The following is a 14,895-nucleotide window of genomic DNA, read 5'->3' as shown; positions in this document are numbered from 1 at the left end:
TTGGATTAAATTAGACTAAGCTATATTCACCCTTATTCTCTGCTAAATTTTAAAATATGTTTCTCACAATACTAAATGCCAGAGAAACTCTGTCTAGGTTTCATAAGCAAAAGATAATATATTCATTCTTAAGAAAAAGCTATTAAGGTTTATTACTCAAACACCGCTCTTGCTAAGAGGGAGAAAATAATCTGCATTTGTGTGTGCACTAAAACACACAACTTCTTACCTAAAATAATAAGAATGACTTGCTGCAGAGGAATAATGCTTTTCATATCTAATTTAGGACAAAAATATTTTGTCTTGGCAACCCAGAAGATGCACAATAGAACATAAACATATTGTGCAACACTAGCACATTAACATTTCCATGCTCAAATGTTAATGCTCACTAGAGCATTGCATACTCAGCTTAATAGAGTGAAAAAATAAGGCTGTGTGCACACTAGGAAAACTGAATGTTCTACACAACCAGAATAGAACATCAAAGCCATGTCAGTTCATACCAGCATAGTAAATTACAGCGTTAAGAATACCTTTCAGCTTAATTGCTTGAATACTAAAGATTCATCACAAAACTCATCATGATATGGCTCTACAGCAGAAGCCAGGCCAAAAGCAGGGAGGACATGATTTGCTAAATACCAACAAAGCTTGTGGGGGGGGAAATAGTATCAGTTCCCTTCTCACACACTAAGACAACATCCACCTCTTGTGCTTTATGAGAAGGTACCTAAAAAAAGTTGAAAAAGATCAAACCAAAAAAGATCACTTCTATGTGTAAGTTCTACACCTGCAGGGTTAGTACACTGGCACATGCCCAGAACTTACATGTCGAGGGGAAGAAGAATCTGGCTGAACGCTCTGAAACCAAAATGGAAAGAGGAAAGTTACCCAATCTACAGAAAAGTGCATTTACCTCCACACACACGCAGTTACCCAATCTACAAACAAGTGCGTTAACCTCCCCCCTCACCCCCACCTTCCTGATTAAGTTCTTCTAATGGTATCTACAATTAATTTTACAATTTTCAAGTCACTGTACAGCTTTTAAATAGCACAGTGTACTAAACAATAAAACCTAATAAGCAATAAAACCTGTTCAAAGAGTGCATGTCTATAGCTAAATTTAAAAAAACCCACAAATTTGTAGAACTTATACCAGTTTTTTTAAACACAAAATGTGTTACAGACTTTAATTTTGTATCTAATTTTCACCCTAAGAGTCTAATTATAAGGAAATAAACAATCGTTCTTAAAATACCATTAACAATTTTCTAATAAACATTAAGATTCTGGTTATAAATATGCTTAGATATAACTGCTTAACATGAATGCATTGACGTGTAACCACTTAAAAAAACCCAAAACAATATAACTTCCAAGTTTAGTTTATAGTTTTCAACCAGTAAGAACGTGCTCCTCTTCATGAAAACAAAAAGTGCATGAGAACAACAAATAAAGAGTTGTTTAACAAACATTCACTAGAACCATTCTAGTGAAGTGACCTTGTATGACCATCTATCAAACTTCCCATGAAGCTGAAGTTCACTCATTTCTTTTTAAATGATAAACATGCAGATTTTTCCTTAAAGCTCTAACCAACCTGCAACACCCAACCGAAATTTTTTCTATTGTTTATAGAAAGTGAAGATAGAAATTAAAATACCTTCAACAGCGAGTACTGACAACTGGCTATTACCAGGCAGAACTGGAAGACCCAAATATCCTTGAAAAAGCCCTCTATAAGAAGTACAGAGCCCAGAAATGCAACTAGAATAGCAAGGATGACAGCTAACACGTTTTCAAGGATCTCACGATTCCTGCATTAGATGGAGAGAAAAAAATAAGAGATAGAATTAAAAGCTAACTATGTATAGAAAAAGCTGCAAGGGAACAGTTAGGATCAGTAGTTACCAAGAGTTATGCTTCTGGTAGCAAAGTAGTTAATAGATTTGAACTTGCATGGACTATACTAGCACACTGTCTTTTAGCAAAGCTAGGAGCTACCAGGATTTCAATGATAGCTGAAAGCAATTAGTATCTTATGGAATTGAACTTCAAACAGCAGAAGATAACTTCAGCAGATAACTTCAGAAATAATCCAAATGCTCAACCAGAAGCATCATCTGTAATATGAATCTATATTTAAGGGCCACACAGGATGATTACAAGCCTGTGCTTACCTGTATATAATCTATCATTCATGATTCTGTAATGAAGAAACTAAAAATACTCTCACTTGGCAAAGATACACCAAGTGGAATAAAGAGAATTCCATATGATATTCGTCGTGTTTAGGAACAGAATTGATAGTATTTCTGCCTGGACAAAATCACTCCTGTATTGTTTATCCCAAGGAAGTTCACTACCAAAATTTAAATACTTTATGTATTCCAAAAGCTGGTAATTTGGGGGTCGCCTTTCTTTTATTCCACTGGATAAATGCAGCTGCAACAACAGGTTACAGTATTAGATGATCCTTTGGAAAAATGCTTTGGAACAGCAGGTAAATTCTCTCTACTTGCTGAAATAATGTAAGCATATGCTAAGTTCTAAACCCTTTTAATTAGTTTTTTGGAAAAGGTTTCTTTTCTCATTTTAAAGATTAGCAACAAATCTCTCCTTTTGACCGTTCTAACATGTTATCACCCAACTTGTGACACACAAGGTCTAGTGACACACAAGGATCTCACCTATCAAATAAAGCCAGGAGAGTTAATCTATCAAAATTGATGCTAATCCAAAGCTTAGGCAGGATCCAAAAGCGATAGTACTGCTTGACTTTTTGAGCTGCTTCCTCTTGAGGTTGCATGTGGTCCTGAAGGTCAGGGCTCAGGTCAATGTCTTGCTGCTCCAGCAGATCTGTATCCATGGTTAGCAGCCTGTTCAACCTGATCTGAGGAAGAGAAAGCTAAAAGAAAGTCAGTATTAACAAAAGCTCATTTTTATTATATCACTGTATTTTACTGAAAACTGCTTTGGAAAAATTGCTAGAATTACTCAGTTTCACTTTTGAGAAGTTATAGGTTAAACACTGTCAGTTCTCAGGCTTCTACTTACATTTCCTGTCCTTATCATAGCAAATGAATAGCAGCAGCAGCAATAACAGTTTGCATACAACACAACTGCTTGGCATTTTAGCAAATGCCAAATTTCAAATGAAATATGAACATGACTTCCAAGCACATTATCCCATTTACTCTGAAAACTTCAAATTTGAAGACAAGTAAACTGATATGTGAATAGGAATAATATATATACTACAAGAATAATCCAACTCTGAATGTAAATAAATTACAACACATTTCTTATAGTCAGCTAATATACATGCACACCCATGCCCAATGGATGCTGTTGCATGACAAAGCAACATACACGTGCATCAGTGGTCAAATCGAAACTCACTACATTCAGAATATAGACAGTAACAAACTAAAAAAAGCTCGGCCCTAACTAGTCAAGTACTATTTATGACTGACTATATTTCTCACATATTTTGCAGTTTGTCACTCTAGAGTTCTCTTGAGATCACAGTCATACTAACAACCATAAAGGACATTTAAAGAGAGCACTCAGAAAGTTAAAATGTTACTACAATATGTATGCATCATCTAACCCACTTTATAGATTTCATTAACAGGTCATTAAACATCTTATTGCACTGCCTTTATTCTCAAGCAATATCATCATTAAAGTGTGATTTAATGAAAAATTTTCACAATCTTTTAAGGCAAAGAGCAAAATTTAAATACTCGTGTCACCTTTAAGTGTCAAAATGATATGGTTTTTTGTGTTGCTTTTTGGTTTTTTTCTACAATTATCTTGAAGTTTAACATTTGATTTCAAGTTGTTGAAAAACAAATTTGATTTAAAAAATACAAAACATTATCCAAGCTAAGCTGTGTCAGAAAAAAGGGGGTTTTTGACAACTTTAAAAAAAAAAATCACCGTAACATAACATTCGTAGCACTAATAATAAATTTCAGTGGAAAATTCCATTTAGACACATGTGCTAAGACTTTACGAGTTTGCCTTAAGCAGAATCATCAGAATCATTCCCTCTAATAGGACCACACTGGAAAAACAACAGCGCGTAACAGGTAATGCAGCCTCCTTTTTGAACGCTAAATTTTCAAGGGGGATGCTGGAAAGCAAAAACATTTCCTCTGTCAGACACCAAGTTTGAAAAGCACATTCTTGATGAAAAGCAGAGTCAGGCAAATGGAGGTCTCTTGCTCCCCTGCCAAATGCTGAATCCATATTTAATTTTCCCTCTTGATTACTTCATTAGGTACTCCAATATACTTGACTTTGGTTTCCTAGCTTTAGAATCATGACCGTTTGCACTGTCTTCATGACACTGCAACATATGACTTCAGAATTAAGAGTACATGTATGTCTGGACCTGACAACAATATAAAAAGTTTGAGGTCATAAAACCAAGGAATTCTAAAACTATTTGCAGTATGAAGCAGTGTCAGCCTCTGCCTTTTTTCCCAGTCACTCCTTGCATACACATTAAAAATTTGTAAAGCAGACTAATGACAAATACTTAAATTCCTTTCAGGAAAATTACTAAAGTTTCTCTTGGTCAGAACACGAAGTTTATTCTTTCTGCTGCCTACTAATTTTAATAATGCACAGAAGGCAAACTGTGTCCAAGTAGTCCAGTCAATCTCTGTTAACCATTACAAAGTATCTCAGAACATCCAATTTCCACGTGATTTAGAAAATCAATATGCTTTAGATCAGAGGAAACCATTTACATTTAAATTTTCAAGTGCTATGCAGAAAGATGAATCTGTATGTATATATGAAGACACTGCAACAACAAATAAATACTTTATTTTCATTTAAACCCAAGCAAAAATCCTTTTTAAGAACAAAGAACTACCACATAGGTTGATTAATCAGTGCTTTAAAATTGGAAAGTCTTCTGATTTTTTGCATGCTTTAAAAATAAATAAGAAAAAACTTACTAGATCATGTGGATAAAAGCGAACTGAGGTAGAACTCGATACGTGAGAGTCCGTGTCACTATAAGAACAGGGGAAAGACTTCAGATTATAAAACTACATTTTATTTCAACAGGCCACTCATTTTCTAGTGTCCCAAATTAAGTTTTGACTCTTGGCAAATTTTAACTAAAAACCTTCCTTGAAGTTTTTCTTTCAATTATATATTTAAAATACAAGTATCCACTTAGTTATACCAAGGGCAAGGACCTCCTGATTTACTACAGCTACAGAATTTAGCACCATACACAAGATTTTCTCAACACCTAGTCCCTAAAATGTCTAACAAAGATTATCATGATAGCAATTAATTCACTTGAAAAAACAAATATGTTCCATAATCTCTTAGCTACTGATGTGTAAACATGCATCACATCTCTAAAGGACTGCAGAGTTCACTATGTGCTTGCATACAGAGTTTTTGTTAATTCTATACTGTTTTTACCAAGGTCCCAAAACTGCCAAAAATAGTACATACTTAACATGAGTATACGGAGTTACTTAAATTGCCTATTAAAAACTCAACTTTAAATAGAACTCTGGTAAAAGCAAAAGTACTTTGCAGTTTTCATTCATTAGAGATGAGGAGAAATTTCTCTTACTGTATGAGAGTCCACATCCAACCATTGTTTTTTTCCCCAATTTTGGATAGCTTTTGCATGTTTGTTTTCCATGTAAATCACATGGCTGTAAGACTTGTATCAAATTTATGCAACTTTCCTTCAGTTTCTTGCCTTAAGATAAAAACATTCTTTGTTATCAATTTTACTTCACTGAAACTCAAGTATTCTCTAAAGTTGAGATTTGATTATTTGGATGCGGCCAGTTTGCTCCTTCCAGTAGCACACAGGACTTCCTAACAACAGCCATCAGCAAAGCCATTGCATCTGGAACATGCAAGCAGCAGAGGCAGGCATCGGCAGCTTTGTGCAAGAAACACAGAACTTTTTCTCAAAGTTCAACTCTACAAAAGGCACTTGCACACTTTCACAAGAAAGATTTGAAGATGGCAGCTTTTATATTCATTACTCCATAATTTCAATAGCGATTCCACCTATAGGTGGTGGGAATTGGTAGCATTCAACATGATGCAATAGCTCCAGAGCACTTCTGTGTAATGAAGTGGATTGGGGAGGAGGTGGCCCGTGGGAGGTTTTAGACGGCTTCTCTCTCTTCTGCCTCCTGTCCCTTCAGAGAAAGAAAGGGCATCTTTCCAAGAGCAGATGAACTTTCTAGTATGTAGCTGGTTACTATCAACTTTAAATCAAATTTTAACCTCAGGCATGTTAACACTTCCATGTATTGTTTCATGCCATCTATGAACCTGAAAACAAATTCATCAGTTTACATTTGCTTCACAATTGGAAGTTCATTTGTAAATAAGCTAATAGACATTATGGTCAACAGCCACCTACTTTCCCAAAACCTGGGTTAATCCTGTAAGAAAGGCTTTCTATAACCCAATCAAAAATGCATTTGTTAAGCTCTCTGTTTCGACGTTTATTGCTTAAACTAATAGTAGTTTAATTTTTTGAGATTTATTTAACTGGACCAGATTATGCAGCTAGTGTCATCTTAGAGTAAAAATAATTTAGGTTTCACAAGTATATGGATAATATTTTATATTAATTTTTTGTAGTCCACACTAAATAACCTTTAAAAATTAAAATAAAAAAATTTTGTTGCCGTAAGACAAGAATCATCACTCTTGACTGGCCTTCACACACACCAGATGTTGGATGCTCTTCTTGCAGCTGGCTCAAAGTTCACAAGTGACATGTCGCATCCCCCTGTCTCGTAGAGCGTAGAACTGAACTTACCTATTAAAGAAAAAGTCAAAAGCAGGTCAAAATTTCATAATGTTTCATCCTACTGGCACTAATTTCTATTTATTAACTTACAACTGAGATCAATTAAGGAATCTGTCGTGGTTTAGGCTGGGCTGGCCACCAACCGGCCGACAGATGCTCTCACCTAAATTTATATCAGTGTCAGAATATAAAATGTGATTACACATTAATGTGTCATCAGCACAGACAAGACATTAGCTACTCAGTTCTCTTGCATACACTTTTACATGATATATATATATACAGTAAACTGCAATATAGAATTAAAATTTCAAGACTTAGTATTTACAAGAATTCACCATTAACACAACAGAAGCACAACGTAAACCTTTCCCCCCCTCAGAGAATAACGAGGCGAAAAACTTGCCATGACCAGCTTTTTCAGTTTTTCCCCACCCCCAGAACAATAACTAGATCATACACTATCAGCATTTAAGAACCATGGTATTTAACTAAGGTAGCGATTCCTCAGGTGTCCTGAATAAAATTTTATGGGGCACATGTCTAATTGAAAAGAAACACAGAGTAAAAGAAGTGGCCAGAGATGCTTAAGATATACCTCCAGAAAAGCTAAAAAATGAATGTCAGGCAGAGATTTATTCTACAAGCCAGAAGCAAACGCTTCAGTGTAAGAACAGAAGACTGCAAACTAACTTCTCAGATAAACCATTTGGAGTTACTGAAACTCCATTAACCATCATTTCCTAAAGTTGTTATTGAAAACTTTTTGAATGAACAATACCAAGCCATTCCTAAGTATATAATTAACAAACAAGTAGCCAGAGATTATAACTCAAACGATAAATTACCTTACTCACAATATGATGTGTTTTTACAGTGCCCCTCTCTCACAATAGTCTGATCAGAGAGATAAGCACTGTAATTTCCCCTGAAGGCCAGGTTCAATGTATTTCAGCTGTGGATGCAGGAAGCGGATTTTGAAATTGTGATCTCACATGAAATGTTCTACCGACTTCTCTATCTGTTCTAGCTCAAAACCCCTTCTTAAGTCATGATGCAAAGCATGCAATATTTTAAGATCTCCTTATACAAAACAAAAAAGAAAATCCCAGGTTGGAGCATCTGAAGCAAAAACTGTGTACACCTCTCAGCTGCATGTCTTGCAGCTCTTTATTCTTCCGTTGATACAGGATAACAAGCAGTCCCTGGAGAATTATCTCATGAGATCAGAACTTCCAATCTTCCTCCTTTCTGTGAGAACATAACCTGCTTCTGCTACAATGTTTTTTTGATATAATTTTTTTTTTTGAAAAACACACTATGATCCTACTCCAACTTCTCTTCAGATCCACAGACAGTTAAGTTTGATTTAAAAGTGTTTGAAAGCAAGAAGGTTAAAAATCTCAAACCGCATGATTAAAACCAGTGAAACTAAGGAAAAACACTGGTATATTAGAAATATATTCATAAAGCTTTCTACCCTCAGAGGGAGCACTTCAATGCAGAAAAACAGGTACCGCAGCCGTGCTAAGACCAACCATTCTGACAAGAAGTCAGCTACACAGTTCACGAGCCACGTACAGCATGTGTCAGAGCTCAGTAACACAACAGCTCGCTCTCAATATTTAATTACATCTGCTATAGGCAATTGTAATGAAATACAAGCAGAGAATTCACTTGTTAGGGCTTTTCCCCCCTCAATAATTAAGATTTTAATGAAGCACTTCAGTTAAATAGCCTTTGGTTTTAATGCATTAGTGTAGTACACAGTTGTTACTGAAGTTTAAACTAGTGCAAGACATTAGGAATAATGTCTCCCCACAGCAAATAATCTCAGTTACGCGGGACTTTCTCAACTGCAGCAGTAAAAAAAGAAAATTCAACAGTAAACATGAAGGCATTAGAAAGCACACTTGAAGTTCTAGTCAGGACAAAATGATGCATAACATTACAGAAAACAAATCTTCCATACAACCAGTCCTGAAAAGAGACAAGCAACTTTGGGTTAAGTTCTTCCTGGTTCTGCACTACTGAATTGAGAGACTGGAAATTTAACTTTCTGATTTTTAAATTAAGGAAATTCTACTCACAGAGGTTAGAATATACTACTTGCAAAATACAGCTTCCCATTCTCTTAGGCTGAGATAACATCAGATATATTTGTTTTAAAAGAAATTTACTGAACTGTTACACTCATGTCAAATGTCTGAAGAGGGACTCAAAACTATGAAAACAATTTACTATAACAGACCTCACATTAGCAAACATCTATGGTTCCCTCATATCCAACTCATCTTTGAACCTGTTAAAATTCACTGCATTTGTGTTGCTGCTCTATCTACTGCCTGGCTGTGGTGAGATAAAACAAGCCTGGTTAGCAGGTAGCAGACAGACAAAACACTCCATTCCAATTGCTCACAGACAAACTACAAAACAGACTCAGTTTTTGCCATACTTGCCATTCACCCCCCCTACTTATATAGGCTTCTTTCTGAAAGTTAGCTTCCTGCCTATAAGCATGGGTTTTCAATAAAACAGTATTGCCTGCCACTCTTTTTTTTTTTTTTCCAAAATCAAAAGGCTTTCCAGAAAAGCCTCATCTCATCCGACATAGACAAGATGACAGGACTATCTAGTGCTCTTGGGGATGCAAACCCTAAAATGTGACTAGAGAGTCTACAGCTGAGCTCCCTTAGAGTCCAAACAATCAAATACTTTTAAATTGTGTGAGATAACAGCAGCTTCCTCACAGCATTCTCAAACTCTAATGAAGGATCCCAATGCTCACAAGATGCAATATGTATGGATACACCTAGCACTTTTAGTTACCCTAGTAATTTTCTCTCCCTCCCATTCCTAGCTCTCCCACAGCATTCTCTGAAATATTTTTAACAGCATACACTGAAAAAGCTTAAGAAAGTTTTTTCTTTCTTTAAGGAAAATAAGTTTTATTGAGTTGTGAACAAATGGCAGACTCCAATGTTTATTTTTCAAATCAAGAAATAGAGTCAATAGCATGTTTGTCCACTAAACTGAAATGCTTGTAACTTCCTCCCTCCCCCAGAGGGAGACCTATGAGTTTTCTTAGCAAATTAAAGTCACCCAAACAATATTCTATTTAGACCAGGTTATAAAAGTAACAAAGCCAAGTTATTGACACTCAGGCACACAAATCCAAAATACATCTTTGTTCTAACATGAAGAGAGGAAAAGATGAATGCACTTGATTTGAAACAAGTTTCCTTGTTTCTGAAGGCAAAAATATCTCCTCATCAAGTCCTGAAACAACCATGTAACAGTTGACACTGTACGAACTGGGGTTCCCTCAGTTATGGGAATCAGTGAAAGCTACAGGCTGGTGAGCTTACCCAGATAAAACCTGGAAGACTTGAATGGCTGAGGATGCAACTAAAAGGGTGCTCTGACAGTTTCCACAACCAAGTTATTTTCAGCACATTTCCCGGTTTTCCATCAAATAAATATTACTTTGATTTAAACTTCTCAAACTAGTTCTGAAATTTGCTAACACTTTTTGACATGTTGAAGCCTACGTCATCATTAGATCATTAAGATATATTCATCTACTACTTATGACAATATTTTTTAAATCCTACTCAGCAAAACCAGTAACACCATCAGAATTTGAATACTCTGTAGCATGCAAGGAGCTTCATTTCCAAAGGCCAAAACTTTAACTTCAGCTGCAGTATAAAGACTTACAAGTTCTCAGAACACTTCAAAGCAGTTCATTATTTTCATATGAAATTTATCAAAAGCATAGCTTAAATATCATGCAGAATCCCCAGACTACAACAGGGATATTTTCAATAGGAACAATGGGAAATGAGTATTTATTTTCTACTTGTACCTTTGAAAATACTCCCCCATTCATCCCAAAAAAATGGGGGAAACTAATTATAAAAGAGTATTGAGGAACTGATTCTAAACTGTTTTTAATCAAATAAGTGACCAGTGTATATATTTACATTTAGAGAAAAGTTTTTATATTCAAGACCATCCAACTGCCTTCATGAAATAAAATACTTCAATAAATCTGAAATATTATCACTTTAATAAGTGATACAACCAGTCCAACATAGCAGTGTAACTGTATTGTAAAGCTTCATATGACTAGTTCTCTTCAATCACAAAAGCAGTATTTCTCAAAAAAAAAAAAAAGGTCAAAAAACCACACATCATCCAGCTGAGGACAAGAGGCTGTCATTTCACCCCAGTTTCAGAAACTGGATGTTTGGTTTAGTAACTCAGTACTTGATTTCCTAACTGCTTCACAAATTGTAACACCTACAGCCTTCAGTAAGAAAAGAAATTCTTGTATGCATTATACGGAGCTATATAATCCCATCCACTACATTTGTCACTTATATTTTCAGTTGCTGTAAATCAGGTTTTGTTTCCTTATCTTTTTCCCAGCCTCTATTTGCAGTATTTTTTCTGCCTTGGGCAGTCACAGCAATTTCCACAGTGAGAGAATTGGTCCTATCACCTGCATTGCTTTGATCAGCACCAGAACAAAAGTTAGAGAAGAAACCAACTACTACCCTTCCCCACTCCCAAACCATACACAATCTAAAGTAAAGTAACAGGGTCATCTTTCACTGTAAGGTATCTTGGGACAGAGCAAAACCAACAGCTGTTGGCTTAAAGGAAACAGAACAGTAGTGTTGCTTCATCCCTGATTGAGGATTTAATTAAAAAGAAGAACCCACCAAATGACAAAAATACCCATACCATGTACTAGTCCTAAGGAAAGAAACTCTGCCTTCTTGTCAGGCCTGATAAAGGAATAACGCATGTGAAAGCTTGCACCATTTTGCCAACTATTTTACTCTAACAAAAGATAGTACCTATCACACAAAGCTTGCTACACAAACTAGAAAATTTGATTTCCCTAAAATAAAGACAGATCTTGCCTGTAATAGCTGCTTTCACACATGAAACGTTTCTAAACAAATGCTCAGAGCTTCAAATCAGGAATAAAGATTTTTAACTGAGCAGACTGAAAGTTTTGTGCTTCTCAAAGGCAATGTGTTGCCCCATCTAACTATAACCACAGTACACACAAAATTTCTGAAGACTCCAATATACACCAAGTGTAATGAATATACCTTTTTAGAGATCCTGATTGCAATGCTGACTTTCTTAAATGATCCACTTTGATTTCTACTACAACATAGCAAATTCAGTTCTTAAATAACTAGATTGTGTATTAAATCTTGAATTCTGTAAAATTTGATTGTAAAACTCAAATGAACAAAATCCTACAAATACAATAATGGTAGCTTTAAGAATACAGCTCAACATTAACTTTGGATAGATATAACCAGTATCCCTGAATTTCCCCTGAGTTATATTCCAGATTTTTTTTCAAACAAGAAGAGTCCAAATTAAATAAAGAAATCTGTAATTTCACATGAAAAGTCAGATACATACAAGCATTGAGACGTCAGTTTCAATTTTTCTATCTAGAAACTAGTAGAGCCACAGACTCTAAAACGAAAATTACCAGATAAGCAGATTGTGTGGATTTAGCTCAACTGTAGTTAAATTTTATAAGACACCTCAGAGCATGTCAGGTTGTTTTCAGTTTTGCTTATATTTGTTTTTTCCTTCTACTGCAGCTAGATGGTGCAGAATGCCAACTTGTTAGCTAAACTCATATTTAAAGGGGTATCACAGCCTGGTAACTCCTGAAATCTTCCCCACTAGTAGAATATGATGACAAGTCACTGATCTTTTAGTACCAGATTACAGCTAGGCCTAAAACAAGTGTTTTGTCAGTGTTCTAAGCTAACCTGTACTTTTAAGTTATTACAGTTGACAGCTGCTCAAAATACTGTCACTAATAATTGTCAGTTGTAAAGATGCCCATTTTAATCATTTGATGAAGATCTCCATATTAATGCTGAAGTCATAAGTAATTCAGGCCACGTAAAGACAGCTGCAAAGATCCCTGCCAGGAATTTTTCCATATCTGTCCCTGCATTACTGTGTCACAGGAGATCAGTCACTTATTATGACCATCATAACTTCCTTCTTCCTTGCAATTTTATTAGCTGGACTGAAGTCAATAAATAGTTAAAAATACTACATAAAATGGACCCTGAAGAAATAAGGGGCACTATAAGGCTCCATGAAATGCTGGTGTTTGATACAAGAAAGAGTTCGGATTTTCTTCCAAATCTCAAGCTCCTAAATTAAGGCATACATGAAAAGTAAAGCACTCTCATTTACATGAGGATTTAGTTTTTAAACAGCAGCTAAGCACAACTCATCTAAAAAAAAGAAAGATCAAGAAGTATTTTTTCCAGGAATCAGAATATCCCCAAAGCTGGTCTCAAACTCTGCTGAACTACCTGTGACACCGCAAGAAAACTTAAGCATTACACACATTACATTGTTTATATCATGAAAGCTCTCACACCATCACTACTGGTATCTACACATCCTCAGAGCGTTTCCCACCGTGCATGGGTTAGAGAAAGTGCCTGGGAAGGCGGCTGTGAAAGGCAAGGAATCGATGAGCGACACGGCCTTCTAAGAAACGCACCTACAAGGTTCAGGAACAAAGCTAAGGTAAGGTTAGCCCATTTCCCCCGCATTATTATTATTACCGACACGTGTGCCGTATTAAAACGTCCATGTCACCAAGGTTACATAAGGCCTGCATACCAAGTTCATCGTGCAAACTGCTACCGCCTACAGCAGATGCAGTGGCATGTGATGCTTCTAAGTGGACACTCCCATTTCTCACCAGCAAGGAAGCGCTAGCGCCCAGCACAGCGGCCTGGCAAGGGGGACGGGACTGCACTCTGACCTGGGAGGAGGGCTGCTGGCCTTGCTGACCATCTTGAAGGCTACGAGAAAACACGGATGGGGGACACGTTACCAGGAAGAAGAGGAAAAAGAGCCAGAAGTGAAGCAAAACAAGACTTTTTAGTTCAAAGAGGAAAAGTTAGGAGTAGAGCGTTAAGAAGCCACTTATCAGGGTTAAGGACACCCATGAGTTCCATGTAACAGAGTATCTCCATACTAGTCACATCAGTCATCTACAGACAGTTCCTGTCCTATTTCTTGGAAGCAGTAGTGCTTTCTAACATCTCCCCAAGTCACCCTCAAGTATATTCTTGTAAGTCTTAATTTGTGGCTGCGAAAGCAAATTACTGGTAGTTAGTGTAATTGTAAACTAACCTGAGGTATCACCTACATACAGTAGGGACTATTCCAGTTTTCTCATGACAGTTAGGGTCCTTTTTGCTCATTGAGGTATGACTTGATCAACTTTTTAAGTTGGGTGTTTGGGGGTTTTTTTGCTCAGCTTTCTTGCTATTCATGCACACTCTAACTCCACACTGTGTGTAAGCCTTGTTAGTAGCCACATGCTAGCACAGACCTTGGGGGTAACTGTAATTAAACCTTTGGATTCAGAAATTTTTGAACATATTAAGAATGTTTATAACAAGCTGTTAATTGCCAAAAGTTTAAGCCTATTTTAAAGCAAAAACTTTATTACTGAGTCCTATTACTGCAAAAAAAAAATAAAATTCTTCTATACCTAGACACATACCTGCACCAAAAAACAGGTTTTAAGAGTCAACTCAGGCTTCCTAGAAATGTGTACATTTACAGCCATTTGAGTAGACAGGGCTTGAAAATGTTAGTTATCCTCTTCACAACCTTTTCCTTGCAAAACTATTTTATAAAGCTATTTAACAGCTAATTTTTTTAAATAATTTAATTTTAAACATGGTTAAGTGCCAGAATACGTGACATCTACACTTGTATATCACATCTACTTTGCAGAACTAGTGTTTTTATTATCCTTCATTTTGTGCATTTAAAGAAGTTACATATCACATTCATTAGCTATGGAATGTGATCAAATTAAATTTTTTTAGACAGATAAAAGATTTTTTATTTTAAAGACTATGGAAAAATATCTTAAACTCTTGAAAAATGTTCACTATCAACTGTTGCTTTTAACATTTCACTGCTCACAGCATGATGCTGCAGTTAGCAAGTAAGGCAACTGAAAAAGCAAGATC

The 14,895-nt window shown here is 36.0% G+C and overlaps 1 protein-coding gene across 4 annotated transcripts in view; it reads right to left on the bottom strand.

Moving 5' to 3' along the window:
• PCNX (pecanex homolog (Drosophila)) overlaps positions 1-14,895 on the bottom strand; it is an 81,846-nt gene that overhangs the window by 35,374 nt on the left and 31,577 nt on the right. The window contains exons 8-13 of one of the 4 annotated variants that reach the window (XM_014941734.1): positions 13,523-13,707; positions 6,748-6,838; positions 4,983-5,040; positions 2,697-2,899; positions 1,670-1,823; positions 832-864 (exon numbers count right to left, since the gene is read on the bottom strand). In XM_014941734.1, the coding sequence (XP_014797220.1) occupies positions 832-864; positions 1,670-1,823; positions 2,697-2,899; positions 4,983-5,040; positions 6,748-6,838; positions 13,523-13,707 (724 nt within the window). Of the gene's footprint in view, positions 1-831; positions 865-1,669; positions 1,824-2,696; positions 2,915-4,982; positions 5,041-6,747; positions 6,839-13,522; positions 13,708-14,895 lie in introns of all 4 variants that reach the window. The other 3 variants (XM_014941735.1, XM_014941736.1, XM_014941737.1) reach the window with 3 other exon arrangements.

The sequence above is a fragment of the Calidris pugnax genome, unplaced genomic scaffold (assembly GCF_001431845.1).
Source record: "Calidris pugnax isolate Ruff unplaced genomic scaffold, ASM143184v1 scaffold56, whole genome shotgun sequence".
Taxonomy (NCBI): Eukaryota; Metazoa; Chordata; class Aves; order Charadriiformes; family Scolopacidae; genus Calidris; species Calidris pugnax.
This window is presented reverse-complemented; position numbering and strand designations above follow the sequence as displayed.